This window comes from Myxocyprinus asiaticus, chromosome 7 (genome assembly GCF_019703515.2).
Source record: "Myxocyprinus asiaticus isolate MX2 ecotype Aquarium Trade chromosome 7, UBuf_Myxa_2, whole genome shotgun sequence".
Classification (NCBI taxonomy): Eukaryota; Metazoa; Chordata; class Actinopteri; order Cypriniformes; family Catostomidae; genus Myxocyprinus; species Myxocyprinus asiaticus.
The window spans coordinates 36,919,198-36,944,639 of NC_059350.1; the positions used below are offsets into that span (position 1 = coordinate 36,919,198).

The 25,442-nt window shown below is 39.0% G+C and overlaps 1 protein-coding gene across 2 annotated transcripts in view; it reads right to left on the reverse strand.

The window, feature by feature from the left end:
* Positions 1–1,190: 1,190 nt before the first annotated feature.
* rnf38 (ring finger protein 38) overlaps positions 1,191–25,442 on the reverse strand; it is a 56,600-nt gene continuing 32,348 nt past the window's right edge. Inside the window, exons 4-13 of one of the 2 annotated variants that reach the window (XM_051703163.1) lie at positions 14,786–14,979; positions 14,110–14,365; positions 13,326–13,505; positions 12,711–12,878; positions 11,304–11,465; positions 11,099–11,202; positions 9,567–9,654; positions 5,878–5,999; positions 5,363–5,462; positions 1,194–3,748 (exon numbers count right to left, since the gene is read on the reverse strand). In XM_051703163.1, the coding sequence (XP_051559123.1) occupies positions 3,686–3,748; positions 5,363–5,462; positions 5,878–5,999; positions 9,567–9,654; positions 11,099–11,202; positions 11,304–11,465; positions 12,711–12,878; positions 13,326–13,505; positions 14,110–14,365; positions 14,786–14,979 (1,437 nt within the window). In that variant the 3' untranslated portion in view covers positions 1,194–3,685. Of the gene's footprint in view, positions 5,463–5,877; positions 6,000–9,566; positions 9,655–11,098; positions 11,203–11,303; positions 11,466–12,710; positions 12,879–13,325; positions 13,506–14,109; positions 14,366–14,785; positions 14,980–25,442 lie in introns of both variants that reach the window. The other variant, XM_051703160.1, reaches the window with a different exon arrangement.

The following is a 25,442-nucleotide window of genomic DNA, read 5'->3' on the forward strand; positions in this document are numbered from 1 at the left end:
GCCACTGCAATTATCATCTTTTGTCTGGATTTCTTCCACCATTAATGGGATAGTTCACCCCAAAATGAAAATTCTCTCATCATTAACTCACCATCCCAGATGTGTATGACTTTCTTTCTTCTGGTGAACATACAAAAAACTATTTTTTGAAGAATATCGCAGCTCTGTAGGTCCTCACAATGCAAATGAACAGTGGCCAGAAAAGTGAAGGTCCAAAAGCACATAAATGCAGCACAAAAGTAATCCATACAACTCCAGTGGTTAAATCTATAGCTTCAGAAGCATTATGATAGGTGTAAGTGAGAAACATATACGTATTTAAGTCCTTTTATACTATAAATCTCCACTTCCACATTATTCTTCTTTAGTCTTTGGCAATGCACATTCTTTGTGCATATCGCCACCTACTGGGCAGGGAGAATTTATAGTAATAAAAGACTTAGACATTAATCTGCTTTTCACCCACACCTATCAGATCACTTCTTAAGATATGGATTTAACCACTGGATTTGTTCGTATTGATTACTTTTGTGCAGCATTTATGTGCTTTTTGGACATTCAAAGTTCTGGCCACCATTTACTTGCATTGTACGGGCCTACAGAGCTGAAATATTCTAAAAAATAATTGTTTGGGTCCAGTAGAAGACAGAAAGTCATGCACATCTGGGATGGCCTGAGGGTGACTAAATGAGAGAATTTACATTTTTGTGGTGGACTGTTCCTTTAACAGAACCACGTTTATTTATTAGGGGTGGGAAATTAGCAGGGTCCTGGCAATACAATAATATTGCTATTCACTTGTTTCTCATTCATCTTCATTGATTTCGGTACTTTGCGAAACAAGTGCTGAACTTTCTTTCTTTCTTAATGCATAAGCATGTCAGTGTCCAAAAGGTGAGAGATTAGCTTAACTTCGTCCCAGCATGTTTGTCATTAAACTAAAACCCTTGGAGTCTAGATGATAATAGATTTATATTCTTGTTCTCAGTTTGCATTTTGGACAAACAGGAATACTAGCGTGCATTTACCTACTGCTTCGTTACATTTTATCAGTTGCTCTGAGTGATGGTTTCTCTTTTTCCCCCCAAATAATAATGTAAAAAAATGAGAATGAGTACAAACCAGAGATAAAGAGATGAGATTGCAATGGAGAAAGAGCAGAAAGGGTCAAGATGCGGAAAATAACTTTATACATTTATTATTGAGCCACCCTTTGAAATCCAAAAGACTGGGAATAGGGGTCAGAGACAAAAAAAAAAAAAAATCATTTGCACTACTTCGTAAAGCGTTACTAGTAATATCTCTCATTAAAAAAAAAAAAGAAAGAAAAAAAAAATGTACAAATGTTTGTTAAAATTTTTTATATCAAGCCTTCAAATGATTTTGGTTACAGATATTATACATATGAAACTACAACATGTTAAATGATACAATTGTATTTTTAATGGTAAGAATTAAAACGACCAATAAACAAAAGCAAGATAATTCATAAGCTCTCTTATTGGTTTCGCAAAAGAATAGGGGAAAAACATAAATAGTAAAACTGAGGTAACTGCTATTGTACCAAGCAGGGAAAAATAAAACTCCTATAACACAGAATGACAACTGTTAAGTAAGGTAATGCACATTTGTTTGCAAAGTATAAAGAATTCAAAATTCTGAGGTCGTCATCGACTTATGACACTAAAGCAGACAACACTGGAGAATGGTTTAAAGGCATCTCTCATTAAGACAATGCAGGCTCTGAGACTACACTTTCTACACCACTCATAGAGCCTACATAATGTGACACAGAGGCAATTATACCCATTCATGACAACAATGCATGGCATGCACGCACACCTACACACACCTCTAGGTCATTACATGGATCTCAGTCATTCAATATAAAGTAATACACATAGCTATGAATGGTTATAACAGCCTTATGAAGGTTGTACGAGTAGGCGTGCTAGAGGGCTGTTTTGAAAAGAATAGATAACTGTATAGAGCAGGCAGTGAGAGAGCAAAACCAAAAATAAAAGGAAATTGTTTGCTAAAAGACCAACAGCCTTTCAGAGATGCATTGACATGCAAGACAAAAATGTAGAGGGAAGGTACTTACATCACAATTCTACAAGCATTTTAACCTATCTGAATTAGCGGTGTGTGTGTGTGTCTATGTGTGTGTGTGTGGTGCCCTCCCTTTTGTCCTCCAAAACCTGTGTGCTTCCCTTTATAAAGAAACAGAAATGCTACAATGTAACCTCAGTCTTCAGCATATGTACGCACACATATATAGTCCCCAATTAATGAATCTTGAGGCATAAGAAACCAAATAATTATCAAAAAAAAATAATAATAATAATAATTTCGCTTAACTGTAGGGTGCTGTGGGTAATATTGCTACAAAGTTAAATTTTCCAGGCAAAGATGAAACCTCAGGTTGGCCATTTAAAAAAAGCATGACTTAAGGCTAAAACCGGGCTTTAATCTGTGTCTAGAAAACTACCTGATACTAATAAATGATGCTATTGTGCCCTTAGTGCTTAATGAGAAAAGTGGTGATAGTTTAATCCCACATCTCTATCGAGTTCTGCTGTGTTTACACAATCTGCAAGACTTGGCTATACATTTGGAACTCCTATTGAACTAATACAGGAGATAAACGATCCAAAATTTGTATGTTTGATTTATGCAGATGGCATAAAGATTTGGAAAACGTGACAGGCCGCATAAGAAAACTGAAGAATAAAGGTTGCAGCAGGATAAACTGAGTAAATGGATAGAGGGAAAAAAAATCTTGTAAGATAGTACATCTAGTAAGAACTTGAGAACATTCCTCTGCCCCTCCAAACCAATCACACGTCATGTCAGTGCGCATCCTCAGGCAATCACAGACGAGAAGTGAGAGTGACAAGCCAGTGTTCTGTACCACACATGAGATAAATAACACACAATTGATTCTCGAATACACACACTCACTCCCTTTCACACAAAGCACACACAAAAGCGTTCACGCACACACACACAATTCTCTAAAGACTGCTAAATAATAATTAAGACCCACCCAAAATGTATAGATAGCTCCTCTTCATGTATAGCTAGAATTTGAATCTTTTGCTATCTTTTTTAATTTGTGGAAAAACAAAAACAGACTTCCATAATTGTTTTTTTCTTTTAAAAAAAAGTTAGGAATTTCATCAATTTCCTCTCTATATTGATACATACATATTTATATATAGCTATATTTGTCGGTAAAATATAAAAGCCCATGCTCACAACATTAACCTTCGTAAAGACCACCACACCAAAGTGTGCTCACATAGCTGGGAATGTTAGTGCACGCACTCACTCACTCACTCACTCCATACCCAATCAAAGGGAAGAACTAAACTAAATACTAATATATATATATATATATATCAGAACCAGAACATAATCAGAAAGATAATATGAACCATAATCTTTGGACTTCCACTCGAAGAACTAGTGATCAAACAACCAAAGGGACACGTGTGTATTTTTTTCCATTGATGAATATCAAATAAATGATTTTGATGCATACAGTTTTATGAATTGTTTGCAGCAGTATCTGTGTGCGAGTAGCAATTATGCATGTAGAAGTTAATTTAAATGTAACAGAGTAAAAGAATAATATAAGTGTTTAGTGGTGTGCATGTATGTTTGTGATCCGTGAAGGGTGTCACTCTGAATCCCGTTGGACTTCAGAGGCATCTGCTCGACAAATGGGACAGGTTCTGTTTGCCTAGAAGACAGAAGAAGATTGACTGTCAAGTAGGTCTAAGAAATGTATGGATAGTCATTTTGTTGATGAGTGCTGTTCTTTACAGACCTACCAAATGGTGTTATTTAATCGGTAGACCTGATATACACACTTCATAATAAATACACTCACTGTTTAAGTACTGTTAAAAAAGTTTGGAATCACCATGATATTTGTATGTTTTTGAAAGAAAATAATTTTATTCACCAAAGATGCTTTAAACTGATTAAAAAATGGCAACAAAAATTTAATTTTAAAAGTTCCATTTAAATAAATGCTGTATTCTTCAAACTTTCAGTTTAACCATTAATCCTCCACTTCCGGCAGTCAGTTTATTACGATATTCAGGTAAAATTTAATCTCCTGTTTTCTGTCACACTTCCAAAGATGTAATTGGCTTGGACACTTTTTAAATCCCTAATGATCAGACTTTACTAACAACAGCTCAACACCTCAAAGATTCATTCATCCATAATACTCATTTCTAATCATTTACCATTAAGTTCTTATGCACATTCTACCCTTTATTCTTATTTGCCAGTGAAGCCAGCATCCCAGAATCTTCTCTTCACTGTTGTAGATGAAACAGGTGTTTGGTTTGTACTGCTCATTGAAGCTGCCAGTTTAGAACTTGTTAGGAGTCTGTTTTTCAAACTAGAGACTCTGGTGTACTTGTCTTCATGTTGTTGTGCATCTGGGCTGTCCACTTCCCTCTCTATGCTGGTTAGATGCAGTTTGATTTTTCAGTAGTGCATAGAATATCCTTCATCTCTTGTTTGCAAAGAAGAACAATTAACGGATGAGTTAAGGGAAATGTGTTTCTTTCTGGCCATTTTTCAAACCACAATTTGGCTTGGAAGTGTAAAGTGACTTGCAGAAAAAGCAAGTGTACTCAATACTTCAGCAACTGAAAAAAGACTATTGCGATTATCAAACCTCATTAAATAGCATCTAATAAATTCTAATAAGAAATGTTTCTTTAGTACCAAATTAACACATTAGAATGATTTCCTAGGATTAGGTAAAACAGTTTTTTCTTAGTAGACTGGAGTAATAAATGCTGAGAATGGGGCACTCTCATCATAGGTACAAATTTTATTTTAAAATAAGTAAACATGAAATAGCTATTACAAACAGTAATAATAATTTTCAACATTGGTAATGTTTTTGATAGTATTTTAGACCAATTTAATACATCTTTGGTGAAAAGCAGAAGCAATTTCTCTCAAAAACAAAAATATCTACAGTATATTGAAAGAAGATTGGCACACATAATAACAATCTTACGAGGAGATATGAGGAAAAGCATTGTGAAAATCAACAATCACAGACAATCACGTTCGGACGGGATTAGATTTCTCAGAGGATGCTTGAGTTAGCCGAAAAACAGTAAGTCATTTGCTCTGACATTTTTACAGAGGTTGTGTGAGGAAAAACAGACATGCCAGATTCGGACAGGATAAAAAAATATCACAAAGTACATTTGTGAAACACAAATTTCCATAACTTCCTCTGAGAAAACTAGTCCCATCCTAACAGGGCTTTAGTGATTCCAAACTTTTGAACGGTAGTGTAAAAACAAAAAGTCATACTCACCTTGAGCCATTTGTCGACACACTTGGCATGGAATTCATGATTACAGGGCAGTACTCTCAACAGCTGACGAGACTCAAAATCACACATGCACACCACACACCTGTAGGGGAAGAGGGAGGAGCATTACAAAGGTAGATCACAAATAACATATCCATACATTTTTCCCCAACATTACCTTTCACCATTTAGCCTCAGTCACCATTCAATTTCACTGCATCTTTTTTCTATAGAGGAAAGTGAATGATGACTGAGCCAGACATTCTGCCTAACGTCTACTTTTGTGTTCCACAGAAAAGTAAGTAATAAATGTTTGTAACAACATGAAGGTGAGTAAATTATGACATTTAAATTTTTTGGGCAAACCAATCCTTTAAATAGTCCTGTGGTGGGATTTTTATTTTAGAATACAAATATTCCATGTAGTTGCTCAATTGATATGGGGCCATAAAAGCTGCCAACTACCCATACCTCTGTGTGTGTGTGTGTGAGTGTGTTAGTTTGCATGATGTACTCACAAAGTCTGCTCAGACTGATGGTTGCTGGGGTTGAATCTGTACGAAGGCAGCTGTTCAATATCGGCTTTTGTCAAACCTCTGGGCTTTGCTTCTCCAAGACGCTCGGCAAGGTTTAACAGAGCCTATTAAAACAGGAAAACATAAATACACTATTTACAAATATTAAATGTATTCCGAGATCAATCAAATGTTTTCTAGAGAAATAGAGACTCCAGCCTCTATTGTTAAATGCATTTCCAGTGCCAGAGCACAAGTGCTGGCTACTACTAAACGTAGATTTTCTAAAAATGTTATTCTTGTCGGCACTAACGATGTCCAGCTTCGCCAGTCGGAGATCACTAAAGATAATGTTAAAGAGGTGTGTGAACTTGCAAAAATGATGTCAGACACCGTCTAAATTGCTCTGGCCCCTTCTCTGCTCATCGTGGTGACGAGGTTTATAGTTAGATTAGTCACTGAATGGCTGGATGTCTGAGTGGTGTCCGGAGAATAGCATTGGGATTTATAGACAATTGGAAGAGTTTCTGGGTAGACCTGACCTGCTAAAGACAGACAGGCTCCATCCCTACAGGGAAGGTGCTGCTCTCCTCTCTAGTAATTTGGCTCATAGTCTTAATAGTGATAGTATTTGACTAACTGGTGCCCAGGTCAGGAAACACACAAACTGGCTAATCTGAACGTCTACTAGCTGCCTTGAGACGTCACACAGGTCACATAAACAACAACACAGAGACTGTTTCACCTAGATATCACAGAGACTGTGTCTGTTCCTAATTATAGACCGGTTTCAAATCTCCCGTTTATGTCGAAAATACTAGAAAAGGTAGTGTCCTCACAACTATGTTCATTTCTACAGAGAAATAGTATATATGAACAATTTCAGTCAGGATTTAGGCCCCATCACAGTACAGAGACTGCACTAATCAGAGTTACAAATGACTTACTCTTATCATCTGTTACACAGTTCAATGGAGGTGGTGGCAAGAACCGGCTTAACAATATAAATAATAATTTCATAATAAACTTAAGCAAAAAGACAAACATACACAGGTGTCGGGCAGCTGCCCGTAACTCTCCCTCTCTGGAACTGCTGCTTCCGGTCGCCTTTATCCCCCTTGAGGGCTTGATTAGCCTGATTAGGGGCCGGGTGTGCAGCATCACGACCCGGCCCCGCCCTCCTCCCTACCACACTCCTCCCTCCTACACTCCTCCCTCCTTTCCTTCAGGCCGGGGAACCCCCGGCATGACGTACATCCCGCCTTCCTGGCCCCGCCTGCCGGCATGTCATCCCCACCAGAGGCAGTGCTCCGGCCCCTGGCGGACAGAACACCCCGCCGCATTTTCGGTGGATGGCAGCGGTCCTCCCGCTCCAGGCGGTCTGCCAGGAGCCCCTCCTCACTTGCGGTCGGCGGTTCTCTGACCCCGCCGCGTTTTAGAGGCTGATAGGGGTCTCCTCTGCCCCTGGCAGCAGCCCTGACTGCTCCAGGCGGTCGGCTAGGAGCCCCTCCTCCCCTCACGGTCGGCGGCCATTCCTCCGCTCTCAGGCGGCCAGGCTCCTCCGTCCACCGGCGGATGGCCGTGGCTGCTCCATTGGGGTGGATGGTAGTGCCGAGGACTCTACTACAGCGTATCCCTCCTCCTTCCCGGGTTGCGGCACCAGTGTAACACCGTTCAATGGAAAGGTGGTGGTGAGATCAGCTTAACAATATAAATAATATTTTAATAATAAACATAAACAAAAAGACAAACACACACAGGTGTCGGGCAGCTGCCCATAACTCTCCCTCTCTGGAACTGCCGCCTCTGGTCGCGTTTATCCCTCTCGAGGGCTTGATTAGCCTGATTAGGGGCTGGGTGTGCAGCATCATGACCCGGCCCCGCCCTCCTCCCTGCCACACTCATCATCTGTTAGTGGCTGCGTTGTACTTTTAGATCTTAGTGCTGCCTTCGACGCCATAGATCACGACATTCTCTTGAATAGGCTTGAGAATTATGCTGGCATTTGTGGACTTGCATTAGAATGGTTTAGGTCCTATTTAGCAGGCCGCTTCCACTTTGTCTATGTAAATGAGGAATTGTCAAATCAAACAAAAGTATGGAGTGCCACAGGGATCAGTTTTAGGGCCTCTGCTTTTCTCCTTATATATGCTTCCCCTGGGAGATATTATCAGGAATCGTGGAATAAGTTTCCACTGTTATGCCGATAACAGTGGAAATTTATATTTCTTCGAAATCCAATGAAATTTCACAATTCTCCAAATTAGCAGAGTGCATTAATGAAATCAAATATTGGATGGCCAGAAATTTCCTTCTACTCAATTCCAACAAAACAGAGGTACTAATTATTGGACCAAAAACCTCTAAAAATAAGCCGCTATAATATAATTAGTCTCTCGATGGATGTACTGTTACATCATCTCCTACAGCGAAGAACTTGGGTGTTATATTTGTTACCAATCTGTCCTTTGAAAATCAAATTTCCAATGTTTGTAGAACAGCATTCTTCCACCTCAGAAATATTGCTAAGTTACAGCACATGCTCTCTGTTTCTGATGCCGAAAAACAGATTCACATAACCCTGCAAAAAATTGAAATGGCATCTACGCTAATATTATTCTATTTGTTTCCTTCTCAACCTCGGGATTCATATCCCAGGGCATATTACCAGGGCCGGCCAGATCCACCACCGTTCCTGCTTGGTGTCGGACTCCACTGCCATTTGTCTCCGAGTGATGACGACTAAACGCAGCCGGTGCCAGCCAGACATCACTTCAGTCTTTTATGATGGACTTCAGAGGATGAACTGATGCCAACTCCAACCATAAGACACTAAACCTTGAACATAGGATTGACCTCACTGAAATGACCTGCTGGTTGAACTGCGATGCACCTCACTGATCTCTGCCTGCATCACCTTGGTCTAATGATGGACTACACTCTTAAAATGGAATACATAGACTATCAGTTAATTGCAAACAAAAGCCTTCATCGGCCAATTAACAAAGGACAATGCATCAATGTGAACTTCTGCAGTTAATCCAGGCTGAACTTCAAAGAAATTAGTCATTAATCTTACAGTTCATACAAAATCTTTGCAAAAACATTGGCCCTTAACACTTACTTTCTTTACTAGTTTTAAAACATGACCAATATTGGCATTATATTCATGTTGGTTAGCCAGAGGGGAACTGGCCCCCACAGTGAGCCTGGTTTCTCCCAAGCTTATTTTTATCCATTAACCAACATTTTATGGAGTTTTGTGCTCCTTGCCACAGTCGCCTTCGGCTTGCTCACTGGGGTTATAAATACAATTATGATTTAATTATTTTTATACACAATTTACAAATCATATTTAATCAAACTACACAACGATGACTAAGACTATATAGATATTACAGTTCATTTTCTGTTAATGCAGGACTTTCTGTAAAGCTGCTTTGAAACAATGTGTGTTGTGAAAAGCACTACACAAATAAAATGACTTGACTTTCTTGTTGGAGTGGTGGCCTCGTGTACAGTGTAAATGCATATTGAGCTTTCATGCTCGTGGAAGACCAAAGTTCCAGTCCTTCGCAAAATGTTTCCATCCCTTTCCCCTCCCTCTCATTTCTTGGACTGCGTCTATTAATACAAACATGTATGGTTGTATTAGCTTCCTGTAAATAGGTGTATAACATATGGATTCTAACCTCATAATTCTCAACCTCTCCATCATCTACATCCAGCTCCAAGCTAATGGTTGGACCCACAGCTGTTGGCTGGACTGGAAGGACGGATCTGCACAAAAGAAAAATAGTGACTGTTATTAGGGGTGTAAATCTGACAAAGATATTTTGATTCGGAATTGATGAAGAATCGAATATATGTACTATATTAATACTCAATGTGATTCAGATTCAGTCTCAGATTACACAAGGAGTGTAATTTCTTCCCGACACAGGAGTGGAGCACATGAGATAGAAGGAAAAAAGTGCACTTTGAAAGTAAGAAAGTTCACGCTGTCGAGTTTACCCCCTGCGGTTCATAGGATAAGCAGATAAATTGATTGATGGATGGATGCTGCTGAGTTTGGCTTTCTTTGTCATTATTCATACCTGTTTGCATCCATTTGATCAAAGTAAGTTTATTGTTGTGGTTTTCTTCCCTGATTACGATATATCATGTTTATACATCTCCATATGCATGTTTAAATACAAATAGAACTCAGCTTAAATATAGATGATTGGTGGGCAGATGTGGCTGTTAACAAAAACACCCACTTGTTCATTCATTCTCTTTGTAGTGAATGCAACAGAATATAGGGATAGGGAGTGATTTAAACAGTTCTGAAGGGAACTAACCAGTTAGCTACATTTTTGTTGATTACTGTCACTTGTGATTGGTTAATGACACGCGGCATCCGCGAAAAGATATTTTAAAAAAAATCACTTTTTTGTTTTTGTACACTAGGATAAATTATTTTTGTAATGCTCTAACTTTTGATTGCTTTGTCGTATCACCACAACAGTATTCTCAGTTGAAGTTGACATGATTGGGTACAAACCAAAAGCAGTTTTTCAGAGCTAACTTATTTACACCTAGAAATATATGTCAAATCAGAAAAATAAGAAAAAGTGTTTTTGTTTTTTTTTCAGCAGTTTCTTAGGCTGAGAGTCTTTTATTTTTGTATGATACCAAACACTGGACCCTCTGAAACAGGAAATCTTTAAAAACAACCTCAGAACCTAAAGGGTGAACCTTACATTATAGGGAAATCATAACGTTTCTTCCACGTTTGTGTGTGTTTGCATCAAGTCATTATTTTGCATCAGACATTGTTATTCTTTATTCATACTGGATATCTATAATGGATGCATATCTACAGTATATGTACCATATCATGTCTGTGTAACACATCATTTATATTATAATACATGTAACATTATTTTTTCTGTTATGCAGCCACACAAATAAGCCAAACCTCATTGGCCCTAACTGCATCTGTGACTCTAGTGCATGTCTGTGCTGTCTAAATTAAGAATGTTTAGTAAAAACTTTGAATCTTTTTTCTGCATACTTTTTGAATCGTTCCAAAATAATGTAATCGTGCCCAAATTTCAGATTTCACAATGCATCGTAATCGTTAGGTAGGGAATCGTAATCGAAGTCAGAGCAAATACATCCCAAATACATAATTAGTTCTTCAACAACACTCTAGTGTATGTGTGCATGTGTAACTCACAGGAAGTATGGCAGCAGACTTGGGTGGTAAGGAGGTGGAGGTACTGCCTGCTGTGAGCGGTAGCGACGGCCTGTGATTCGTCGTGGCATGAAGTGGGGATACGGCTAGAGAAAAAGGTTGAGAACACATTAGGAAAAATAAAACCTTAATACATTTGTGAAATAAAGCATTAAGCAGAGGTGATAACGTGTGAAAAATCACTCACCACTCCAAAGAGCTCCTGGGGCAGGGGTTCATGGGAGAGGAACTGCAGTGGGGTGGAAGGGGGCAGAGGGCTGGGATGCCCTGAGTGAGGGTAGTTAAACCCTCCACCTACAGACAGGTGATCCCCCAACAACTCCACCTCATTCTCTATCCTCTGCAGCGGCTTTTTATGCAACACACACACAGACATATCTTCTTAGTTGTTTTCTGGCTGTCAGCAAATCTGTTCTAATTATTACTACTACTAAAGTCCTTGAAATTTCTGTCATTATTCAATCACCCGTCTGTTGTTCCAAACCCGTATAACTTTCTTCCGTAGAACAAGAAAGGAGATGTTAAGCAGAATGTCAGCTTTAGTCACCATTCACTTTCCTTGCATCTTTTTTTTCCATACAATAAAAGTAAACAGTGGTTGAGGCTGTCATTCTGGCAATCATCCCCTTTTGTGTTTGATGGAAGTCAGTCAGTCATAGGGGTTTAGAACAACATGACTGTGAAAATGACAAAACATTTTAGGGTGCAGCATCCCTTTAATGCGGTGTTTGAAAAAATAATACAAATTTAATCCCAGTTTAATGGAAGGCATGATGGCTAGAGCTTGCGAAATCCTCCAGTTCCAAACTTCTCCATGTTAGGGGTGCAGATGTTTTTATTCAGTAGAACTTTGTTCAAAAAGTTACCTGGCTGCTGCATTTACCCCTGACTTGACGTATAGGTGCAGGTAAACCTGAAATAATTCCTTTTGCACATATTGTCAGCAAATATGCTATTTACTATTTAGTGACTGACTCTTCATCAGAAGCACTCATTGTAGCAGCATGGTAACTTGTAAACAAAACTTTGCTTCTTGGTAAACAGATAACTACCTATGACCATTGTTCCGTAGTAGCATAGCAGGCAGCCAATCAGAATGAACTGCCGAAATCCATTTCATCAACTGTGTACAATAAATCCCAAAACTATACTTCGGTTTTGACATGAACGCTTGGCATCGTACGCAAGCCTGTCAAAGTATACTGCATATTACTGTGCACGCATACACAGGTGGTTGGCACATGCGCGCTACGACAGCTATGAGATACTGGACTATTTCTCCTCAGGAGTTTAGACACAAATTTGTCTTTATATTCTTCAGACTCGAGTGTTGAGTGTTGCTACCTTGTGGACCCATTAATTAGTGCAAATAATTCAAGGCGCATGCGCATTTGAAGACACACCATTAGAAAAAGCATTTCCGTGCTCGAGCACTCTGCGTCACGCATCTTAACCGAAGTACACTTTGGGCTTAGGTTTCAAATGGTCCATGGGCATGCCATGTGAGACTGAGATGAAATTGTACATGTATTATAATTTATCTTAAATTCTAACATAATAACTATGTAACATGCATGTGTGAGTGTATACTCACAGATCGAGATTGTTGTGTCTGGAAGGGTAAGAACTGTCCAGGCGGGGGGAGGTGGGGCGGATGGTGTGAGAGATGAGGGGGATGAAGAAGGAAGGGTGGATCACTGGAAAGAAGAGAGGGAAACGCATATGGCACCGGCAAATGCTGCACCGAACACGCTGGCAACATCTGAAGAAAAGACAAAGTTATTTTTAGACCATCTTTAATATGAGCCATTAGTGAAATTGTTACAACTTACAGTAGTTTCATTTTCATCCAGCTAGGGCATTTTAACTTTTTCTGTATCCATTATGTTAGGGCAGGGACATTTTATATTTACTGCCATCATGCAAGATAAATGTACAAAGTATTTGATGCTTGGTAAAAGACTGCAAAAGTGGAGAATAAATACTTTGTTGTGATCACACAGAGAACTTGAACCTTAAGCGATTGCAATCGGATTCTGACCACTTCCCACCACTGGGAGGCAGCAGATTCAAACAAATCCAATAATTGTCAAACAGCTCTGTCAGATGTTGCATCCTTTCACACCCTGGTATATCTTCAGTGTGCGCGCGCGCACACACACACACACACACACACACACACACACACACACACACACACACACATTACCGGAGCCGGTACGCTACAGATTGGATAGTGTTGCTGTCCACTGAAGACCACAGAACAGGCAGGCACCTGCTGCTGAGAGGAGCATGCTGGGATATGTTGTCCCGTACAGAGTGGAGCAGGCAGACCATGGGGTTGTACTGGAGATACTGTGTATGATACCGGCACCGTACCCTGAGGGAGCTAACATGCATACACACACACACACACACACACAAATAAAATATAGAGTCTATGAAATAAACATCACATTAGCACTCATGTATAATATAGGCTCAGTTTTGTGAAGTTAAAATATACATTTTTAGCAATGTGACAGTAGCTCAGTTGTTGGGAAGTTTGATTCCTTTTAGTGGATCGGTACATAGGTAAATCTGTAAATCAGGCAGTTTAAGAACATGTCCTTACACAGGTCAGTATTTATTTTTTGTATTTATATTTATGTTATTTGTATTTGTTTTCTATATAGTCTTTTTTGTAGCAAAATACTATTCTGCCATTTATCAGTTTTCAACTATGAATAAGAGTTTTCTAGTTTTATTTGTTGTATTTAGTGTAAATTAATCTATTCAAGTTTAATGGCGTTTTGGCCATCTTTGTTTTTTTGCCAGAAAAACACTGTGCTCATTTTTAATACATTTTATCATTGAATATTCCTTTATATAAAAAGATGGCTGCTTAAATAGTTAACACTGTATAAGACATTAAAGTCTGCTTGAAATCTTCTCAGTTGGAAACCACACTAAAACACCATAGAGACACTGAGCTATTGCCCCATATCTCTAACCTGTTCATGGAGGTCCATCACCATGGCGCCCTGCTGCGGCGGATGCAACAACCGTGGCGAGAGTGTAGGGGGGTGAAAGGCCCGGGGCTCATCGAGGCCGGGTGGAGGGTGAGATGGTGGCTGGCCGTAGGGATGAAGAGAATGTGGGTGAGGAGGGTGGCGGTAGTTTTCGTCCTGCCCCCCACCCGGGGAACCATGATGGGGCTGGTGTCGAGATAAACGCTCTCGTCGGCCACGTTGACGCCGCACTGGAGGACTGCACAGAGAGTCACGTTTGGAAAAAAAGTAACAATTTGCGGCACTGAACCTCAATTCTAAAGCCAATAAAATTACACGGCTTTCTGGAATGCTTGATTCTGATTGGTCAGTCAATAATTTCATGTCTCTTGTAGCACAACATTTATACTTAAATCAATAATCCATGTCCATTTATTTATTTGTCAAGAAGCCGAGTAATAGGCGAGAAAATATACAGTCAATACAAAATTATTACCTGCAGGGTGATCCCTGACTGGATTTATTTTTTTCATTAATAAACAGCTGACTGTATATTATTCCTTAATATTTCACAGTCAAGATAAATCTACTTAGATTTACAAATCAATACCAACTTCAATTCTAATAACCAAACATCCCCGCTGTCATCATTACAATAAATTCACAAACACAAATTTACCTGCGTCTGTGTCGTGCAGGTGTGTGGCAGCGTTCTGGGTGGTAGTGTGGGTGGGGATAGGGGTGTGGCCTGCGACTGGGTGGAAGCTCCCATGGTCGGATTGGTGGCGAGGGTGTGGAAGGCGGGGCCGAGGGAAACTCCAGTACAGACTGCTGGGAAAGCCGCTGTCTCTTTGGACTGGGAGAGTCGTCCGTCTAAGAAAGAAAGCACAGTAATCATTTATTCATCAACAATTACAAAGTACACATATTCAAACAGTGAGCAAACATCTTGGTACTACAACGTTTTGATCAGGATCTGCACGTACAAGAAACGTTTACCCAGAATTTTTTTACTCATCATTTACTCACCATCATGTAAGTTCACTAGCGTGCACACTTGCGTTTAATTCAAATACAACACAACAAGGTTAAATATGAGGAAGTGAGACCTATGGTGGAGGGCAATGTTTTTTACTGAATAATTTAAATATCAGTTTAAATTCCTCAGGTAAACTACTTTTAGCTATCTTTTTGCCAATTTGTTGTAGAGAAAGCAGCTCGGACATTCATATGTAGGGCTGAGCGATTAGTCAAAATATTAACACAATATTTTTTTTTCATATCGATATTAATCACTATATACATTTCATACCATTAATGAGGGAGGAAATGCATTCCACTTGTTTGTTAGACCTCGAGAATACATTTAAACAACTTGTTTGTTTACAAGTAAACCCCAGAGGGTAAGCTACTTTTATAGCATTTAATTCTACATAAAGTGTGTGAGACCTCTTTTCGATGAAATTTCACCAATTTCAACATCTTCTGCTGATACTTGTCTCCACTGAAAGACTTTCTTCTGATGCTCCACACTCCAGCTTAGTAGGTGGCGGTAATGCACCATAAGCTGGATTCCCAACCGCCAATACACATCACAGGAAGAAACACTTCATTGCCTTTAAATTAGCGGATGCGACAGTGCTATAGATCATGAAATAATAGTATAGTATCGATAGCCGTATTGCATTGTCAGTGCTGTCTTGTTCGGTACACAACAATACCATATTAGCCGAATAGCTAGCTAGCGGCTACCAAGCCTTATTACCGGATTCCATGACAGCAGGGCTATGTAGCCGCTAGTCTGCTAATACTTCCTAACAGGCTGATTTCATGACTGTGATTCAGTTAGCTAGTTGAGTGTACGACTTTGCCGAACTGACTGCGTTTTTAGCGAGACGTACCTGATCCAATCGTCTAGATGTGGAACATAGGCTAAATATCGAAGATTACTCAAAAGTTCTATCGATATCGATTTTTTCCCCTGATAAACATCAATATCGTTTTAATCGCCCAGCCCTAGTTATATGGGTTTGGAACAACAAGAGGGGGAGTAAATGACTAAATTAATTTTTAAGGGTGAACTATTCTTTACATGAGTGTCATTCCACTAGTATAAACCTTGTGAAATGCTTAGAACACTTAAAATAAACTTATCTTCTGTGTGTTTTGTATAGGCTAGCTGAGCATTATTGCTTTGTTCATTGAGCATAAACAGCTATTGTGTCTGCCGGCATTAGTGGCATTTCCTGTCTGTGATATCACAACCTATGTGTTGCCTAAGGCTGAGTGAGGTCACTTCCCGAAATTTGAGGAAACCCTTGGCTTGTTGCTCAACACACGTACATACACTCAACTGGTGTTGCAGGAGCACATGAATCAGTATGCGTAATAAAAACTTGAACAGGCCTGTAACACATCCTTTTACTGGAAGTCACTGAATAACACGTGCTTTCTCAATAAGACTGAACACTCACACATTCACAGTATTGAGCCTGAGAGTTTGGAAGAGTCATAGTTTACAGGGGGAGGGATCATACAGGCAAACTTTTCAAAGCACTTTGGGTGACTAATAAGTTACTCAGATATTTTCAAGATGCAAACTAGAAGCATGTCTTAAAAGAACACGTATGCAATTCAGCAAGAAACACATGGGACACACAAACAAGCGAACACACCCAGACTCATTGTGGGTGGCAAAGAGAGCTCACACAAACCAGGGTTAAGCCAAGTATGGATATACAGAGAGCAGCCGTCAACAAAGTAGGCGCGTGCGTTTGTCAAATCAGTAACAGGAAACAGCTGGGGAGTAGGCTAGACGTATCTACATACTGATTTGAGTCAGGTTTATTTAAATGTCCCTTGAAACAGATAGTCAATTCCCCCTCCTCTCATTTTCCATTTGGTAAAATGCCGATTAGGTCTCCATTGTCTTAAAGTAGACCCTTCTTTGCATCCCTTTTCTTGGCCTCTTTTCTCCATGTGAGAGGTGAGACCTTGCAAAGTTACTTCTGCGTCAGCTGCCTGATCCCAATCATAATGAGCACGTTTACATGCAGAGCAACACGCTGTTAACTACCAAAACTCAGATTAAAAAAATAAATAAATAAAATCATAAGAAACCACCATTTACATGAGATTTGAAATCTTTGGATTTTTCCCTGCTTTTGATGTCAAAACATAAACAGGCTTGTGCACAACACTTGCTTACATTTGATAAGCTGATAAGAATGCCGTAAAGGTTTTTACATGCAAATCGGAGTAATGGGCAAAAAATCTACATGTTCCAATTGGTGATAAAAGAAAACAGTTAAAGTTGTTTACATGATCTTACATGTTTTAAGTTAAGCACAATCGGTGTATAAATGTGCATGTAAACACGCTCAATGACTTCCTCAGTGCAGCGTACATATATAAGATTTAATACTTTTTTTTTGGGTGGCATTTTGCCATTTTAGAGCCATGAGCTAAGAGCCATGTCTCCAAATATATTATAAGGACTATTCATTATCAGTGCATTTTTGGCTCATAGGTAATATCTTACAAACGTTCAGATGCGATAATTGAATTCTGCCTTACAAAAACTGCTAAATTACTTGTTGAAAGCCCTTTCTGGATTTGGGTTTTAACAGTGATACCTAATGCATTAACTAATGTTAACGAATGGAACCTTTTTATAAAGTTACCAAAATGACATTAATTGTGAATTGCTAACATAGTTTTGAAGTTAGTTGGGAATATTTATGTTGTCAAAATCCAAAGGTCATTGTGGCATACTGGTAAGCAGTAAAACCCATGAGAGCATCACACACAGCAGAGATACATTCAAAAATAAGAAAAATATCCATTACAAGCTCTAAAATTGCTCCAGTGTGAAATCATTAATATCTAGGATTTGTTTACTATCTTTGGCATTTTGCTTTAACACAAATCACAAATTATTAAGCAAATGCATGAAGATGCTGTGCCGTTATGGTTAAAATGCAATTGCTGTGATTAGTGGTAATGTGACCAGCATTAATCTGATTTAAATTGGGATCCTCACAGAATAGCTCTGAGATGAGTGACTGATGAGATATTGAGAGCACCTGGATTGACACCGCGAGTGAGCATATTGAAGGGAGTGAAGCTGAAAGTGCTCATGATCACTCAAACAGTCTCTATCGCTCAACAAAACGTCTGATTGTCACGACTCGCGTTACATCACGTATAAGATTTGTATACGCATGTTTATTTGTTGTTTAATTCATTTTTATACTCGTTTGCAGTCTCTCTATCCTTTCCGTGCTCACTGTGCAGCGAGTCAGAATTACTACCATAATGACTCTAGAAAACGGGCAACATAATATTCATACATGTGTAATTCTTACACTTTTAAAAACAAACCTGCATATTCATCTGAATAACAGCATGTCTGAAAGTTTAAATTCATGAATACTAAAACTGCCAACAATTCACCCTCCAGAGGCCACTCTGTCATGCACCAAGAGCTGAGAAAGCGCTCATTCATTAGAGTAGCAGTGTATGTGTGATTCCCTGCATGCTGCAAAAAAGATCGGCTCGAATTCTAGGCACAATCGGCCGATCACCAATCACAGACTTAAGACAAAGATCGGCCGATCGATCGGTGCACCCCTAGTTAAAATGACTCCTGTTCTGATGGTCAGCTTGTATGACAACCTTATATTGAACATTCTGAATATTTACAATGGAAAGTCATCTGTTGGGGGGTGGGGGGAGAGAACAGAATTGAGTATTGAAAATGATGAACTATGAACAGTGCCTGAAACAGAGCCCAAGGACATTTACACAGAACCAACCTGAAACCATCTGCCCACACACACACAGTCACATACTGCTATTATTATAATGCACATAGCAGGGAACTTGTTATCCAAGTAATGATAATCACACACAACACATAATATGGTGTTCACACATGAAAAGTAAAACAAAACACACAGAAATGCAATATGCACACACAGGCACAGGTTCACACAAGTCTTTCAGCACAAATACAAACTGTGTGCACGACACACATGCATACACATATATTTGCCCAAACCCAGTCAGACAGGTCCATTAGTATGAAACATTAATGAGGCTGTACATCTGTGTTTTGGGGAGACATGTGGGTGAGGGGTACAGAGGACAAAATCTAAGCATGTCTGCGCATGTCTAAGCAAGTCGTTGCTCAGTTAATCCTAAACATGTTAAGATAATCCGTAACAGTGTTTTCTACACCGCTTTACAGCAGTGGCGCTCTGCCACTACTGAATCGCCACTGAATTCTGTAGGAAACACTGGTTCGTATAGGTCTGACATTGTCTGCGTTCATGGTAACGGAGTATAAACAGCCCCGAGAGCCATTCGAGCATGTGTGAGAGCTCAACATCCTGTTTAAAAACTACAGCTCCAGGATTCGGCATAACATGCTCAACAAATACAGAGCACTCTTTGCCTGGGGGGGCCACTCCATCCACAGGGAATAACCAATGCTATTGTGAAGGAGCTTGGCAAACTGCTGAACGTCAAGCCACCATATCAGTGCGATCTGAGAGCAGTCAGGGCTGCTGTGGATAGTGGAGGCCCACCAGGCTGTGTTGTTGAAACATAACAGCACTCATAGGGCTGGGAGTCAAAAGGGTTTTACCAATTTCGGTTTCGATTCAGATTTGGTTTACAATTTTGTGTCAGAATTGTTTGAAGAACACTTGTCCAAAAACTGATTAATTTACCTACACCACCAAATAGGATATATGCCTGCCCAGTAGCCTGTACCAATAAATACACCTTGCATATGCCTAGCTAACAACCTAAACCAAGCCTTATACAACGTACACATACTGCAAGCAATATCTGGTGCATTTTTCTGAAAAACCAGGCTGACACAATAGATGCAACATTTTGAATCCTACTATAGTGAAAGTTTGGCTCAGGAATATTAATTAGCGTGACTGGATGCTTTAAGTTGATGTGTAATTTTCATATTTTCATGTTAAAATATTTCATCATATTCCAACTTAATATGCAGAGCCAACTGTATGTAAGCCATTTGTGGGTTGATTTCTGCAACAAAAAAAAACAAAAAAAAAAAAAAAGTGTAAATACTGTGGTGCTATCAAAATTATCTGAGCATCCCGACAAAGCAACAATGGCTCAACCAATAGGGTGAGTTTGGGGTGGGACTATATGTTTATCCATCAATGGCAGACAGCAGGAATGCTTGGGAAATTTGTTAGAAAACAAACTACTTCAGTTTGGTGATGCTAGTGGTGCAGAAATTATGTCAGCTTTAAGGAGGGCTACCACAAAACATCGGTGTGACCTAAATAATATTCATTAGTTAAGCCTTTATACCATAATAGGATTTTTAATAAATTATCATCCTTGATTTCGCAGAAAATGTTCGCAAGACAGAATCCAAGCAATGGAGCAAACCCAAGAAATTTCCTGCGTGCTGTAGATCGACTGATGACGAATAGAACGAACCAACACTTTGAGAGCAATTTGAATGTATTTAAGGTTTTGTTGAGAATCTATTAAACAAAATCAAAAAATTGGGGATGACAATATTAATGAGCAAATGTAGAGCTTCTGCTGAGCAAGTAGACAACCACCAAGTGCATAACATATATATAAAAATGTAGTTAATGTATTTGAAGTCATAATGCTTTACCAGTGCTCAGCTATAAGTGTACTATTTTTTGTGTTATTAACAGCTGATGAAAATACTACAGGTTTCAGTACTGTGCCTAAAAATTGCAGCATGTCAAAATATATTGGTATCCATATTGGAGAGTACCAAAAAAAAAAAAGTGTTGGTACTTTTACTCTGTCTTAAAAGTAGTTTTGATGCATCCCTAGAGCTTTCTGGGGTTAAGTGCCTAGCAGAGGGGGCACAATGGTTGCTGTTCAGGGATCGCCCTAGTGTGATTTTACCTACAACTTCTCTTTTACCAGCCTACATTACCTCCATCTGAATCTAAGAAAATAATAATAATAATAATAATCATCATTATTGCAGTTTCTAATAAAATTACCAGCCAATTGGTGAGTGATTCCATTTTATTTACTCAATGCCAATTTTTACTTGCATTTTGTGCTTGGCAAGTGTTCCATTTTTTTACCTGCTTGCATGTATGCTAAATGGTCTTGATCTTTGTTATTGGATCATTTGATGGGTACAAGTACATGAGCACAGTATTAGACCTGATCCTGAAATCAATATTGTATCAGCGCAATCCTAGACTGATAAATTTACTAAGTGCAAACATGCTCTCAAATAATAAATGCATTCTTCTGGGGGAAAATATAAAAGTAGCAAGTTGACACAACTGACATCATGAGGTGCAGAGAATTCCAAACTCCCAAACCAACAATCAACAGGCGATTCCATATCCTCACATGCCTAACCGAAGTGCTCCTTTGATTCGAGAATCCACAATGTGCTTCTGTTTCAGTGTAATGCTTTAATATTTAATAAGCTGAGACTATAGAGTCCTTGCGCTGGGGGTGACTGCTCTTCAAATGCGAAGTTTGAGGAAATGCTCAGAAAAAGCAGGTCCCCTCATCTCCTCCTGTCTCTCATTATTTTCCACCCTTTTATTTCTCCTCCCTCTTTCCCTCCCTCCCTTGCTGTCCCCACATATCCCTCTCGATCTCTGACAGCCAAACCCATTTGAGGCCGCCTCTACATTCTACACCATAGAGAGAGCTTGTTTCTGCCTGTGTGGAGGCCTAGGAATGGATCGACATACACACACACACACACACACGTCTTAGTTTCAGCACTCTATATTCAGGACCTCCCAAGAGCCAACACGTCCTGTTCTGCTCCGTTCATATAGCCAGCACCAGGCACAAAGCTTTCAACCTGCTACACACCCCCCAAATATGCTTTGTTTAGCTCTGAACAGTCAGCACACACAGGATGAGACGCAGTTACCCACGGGCTTGAACACTCTTCTGTTTTGTATGTGCAGTATCTCGCTCTCAAACACAGGAAACAGTTATGGTTGTTGGCCTGGTTTCTATTCTGACTCTAAGACTTTGTTCACGCTGCACATAAATCTGATTTGCTTCTTAAATTTGATCTTAAAGCTACACTATGTAACTTTTTTTGTTAAAAAATAAAATGTTATTAATGAGAGAGTGCAACAAAAATCCATCTTCCAAATCTTGTCTTCACCCAAATACACTTTGATAAATCCATAAAAATGATTTATATTTTAGAGCTGTCGGGACATTGCATACATACGTCATTCACCCGTGCGTGTTGACGTCATATTCGTACACAGAGAAAATAAGTTCCGGCTACTGTAGTGCATGTGTGGGAGTAGCTGAAGCTGGAAGTTTGTTGTCACAACGAACGAGAAAAATTTACCATGGATCAATCAAAACGGCAAACCTACGGGGAATCACCGGTTGTAAAAACAAAGAAACCCCGAACAGAGAAGAGTCTGCAAGCAAAAAGGGAACGCGACAGAGTCCGTCAAAAAAACCCCGAATCAACATTGGCTTGGCTTTTCAGAGGTGGCGACAACTCCGAGATCTGAAAGGATTTAAAAGTGACCCAGAGATGGCTTTTTTCTTACTCAACAGGTAGGATATGGTTTATATATAGCTGTGTAATCTCACACACACACACACACACACACACGTGTCTGTGTGTGTGTAGTGAAATACAATAATTATACTGTAATGGGTGCAGAACGTTTCACTTGCTAGCACGTGTATTGTTCTTTATAACGGCAATAATTTATTTAAATAAATCCTTTAGTCCTAGGCTTGCCATTTGAAATAATGTTGACCACTGGTTGGTAACAATGACAATCTATAAATTAGTTACTATCGTGGTCAATTTACCCAGAATATCCTGAAGTTACAAAAACTTTACAACGTTTGACCTTATCAGACTAGCAATCATTATGTCTAATTTTAACGAACGTTGCTTAACTACTGTAACGTCATTTATTTCAAAACATCAATGTTTCCAATAAGTCAAAACAACAGCATATGACACTTATCTGCTCAGATGACGTTTTCGGATATCTGTCTTTTCCTTTCTTTCGTTATTTATTTGTCCTTTCGCTCTGATCAGATGTCCTGTATACAGTATACACCGGTGCCTCGAGCCACATTCATCCGCGCAGTCGAAGCACAACTTACGTCGTTACCAAAACAATGTTATTCCGCAAGACACATGCAGTTTTATTTTTTAACCGCTAGAGGGCCAGAAGTTACATAGTGTAGCTTTAAGGACTGACTGTTCACACTGTCAATTTGCAAGTGATAAATTCCAATCCATCCGCTTAGTATAGTCCAGGGGTGTCCAAAGTCCGGCCCACGGTCCATCTACGGCCCTCCGACTGCTCCACTGCGCAAAAGACTTTAGAAATAGAACAGAATAAGACTCGCTATGGAGAAATTATCTGAAATTCATATTCTGGGCACTGGATGTCGCTATCACGTGCAGCCGCTATTCAAAGTGCATCGTCTCCACTAGTGCGTCCTGTTCTGTCGCCACCAGCTTCATCCACTGGCAGAGTTCAACAAGAATTTGAAATACTTCTTATTTCCAAGAATGAAGCACCCAACAGAAAGAATAATGCATTTATTAAAGGATTGACATCAGGTTAGATACTTTACACATGTTCTTGTTAAAATGTCCCGATTCCTCACATCATACAACGGAGTAGAGCTGCTGTTGCGGCTGTACAGAGTTTGAGCATGCACAGAGACATGCAAACCGAGCATACTCTTCCAGAACATCCTCTGTAGCACTAGGAAGTATACTGTATTTAATTGGTTTGTTCTGATATTTCGTTGAAACAAGAAAAAAGATTCACAGGTTTCCCAGCGCCAATTGAGTGCTTAAAACACTTGCACATGCACGTCTACAAAAATAAAATCGTATTCGTTACGCAAGTAACAACAGAACAGAAGTTATAATTGTATAGCTATAAAGAGTAATTCCTTGAAATATAAAGAATAATTCCTTGAAATATAAAGAGTAATCTCTTGCATCACTTCTTAAAGTGATCAAACGTAATCTGATTCTGATTAATGTGATGGGTCACACCCAACACTCAGTAGCAGATCTATATGTTCTTTGCAGTGCCACTGAATGGACATCAAAAAGATAAAAATTAGAATAAGTGAGTATAATATTTTGTATAAGATGCATCACTGTTCCATTATAAGAGTTCTTTGTGAGTGAAATTCCCTATCCTTTATTTACATGTAGGGCCTACACAAGAATACCATAGAGCACAAATTATGAGTAAAACTTGCATAATATTAAGCGTACAATATAAAGATAATGCATAGTGGCAATCTAGTAGCTTCTAGCCATTTTTTTATTATTATTACAGCAATGCGGCCCACGGCACCTTAATTATTTCTGCATTTGGCCCCCAACCGAAAAAGTATGGACACCCCTGATATAGTCAATATCTGGTGTACCATCATAGTACATACTATATCCTCCTGAGACCAGAGCGTGACTGCTGTGTGCATTTCTCATTTCCCTTTTTGATTTGTAACGAGTAGCACCTTATAAACATGCAAAAAAAAAAAAAAAAAAATTCTAGAGCAAATAGTTTTCCTAAAAATTTATGTCCACATACATGGACAGTTGGACTAAGTTGTGATATTTTAAATAATACCAAGCTGTAGATTTTTTCCATCAAATTATTATGTTTCCAGGAGTGTTGGTTATTTATGTTTTTGAGACATTACAGACATTACAGCTGATTTTCTGTAAAGCTGCTTTGGAACAATGTATATTGGGAAAAGCACATGTGGCGGAGGGAAAATCAGCCCTGCCCAGGGCTTGACAGCTTGTCCTTCACTTATTTAGTTGACTGAAACTAACATTCTCCCCAAAATCTCCTTTTGAGTTCCACAGAAGATAGAAAGTCAGACAGGTTTAGAACAACATAAAGGCAAGTAATGATGACAGACTTTTGGGTAACACTTTAAAATAAGGTTCCATTCATTAACATTAGATAATGCATTAGCTATAATGAACTAACAATGAACAATATTTTACAGCATTTATCATTCTTAGTTAATGTTAGTTACTCCAATTTTTTTTTAAATTGTTCATTGTTATTTCACAGTGCATGAACTAATGATAAAATATACACTTATTTTAATGTATGAAAATTTATTATATTGTATGTTGGATTAACATTAACCAAGATGAATAAATTATATAAAAAGTGGTGTTTTTTGTTAGTTCATGTTAACTGATGTAGTTAACTAACATTAACAAATGGAACCTTTTTGTATAGTGTTACCAAATTTTCACTTTGGGGTAAATCATCTCTTTG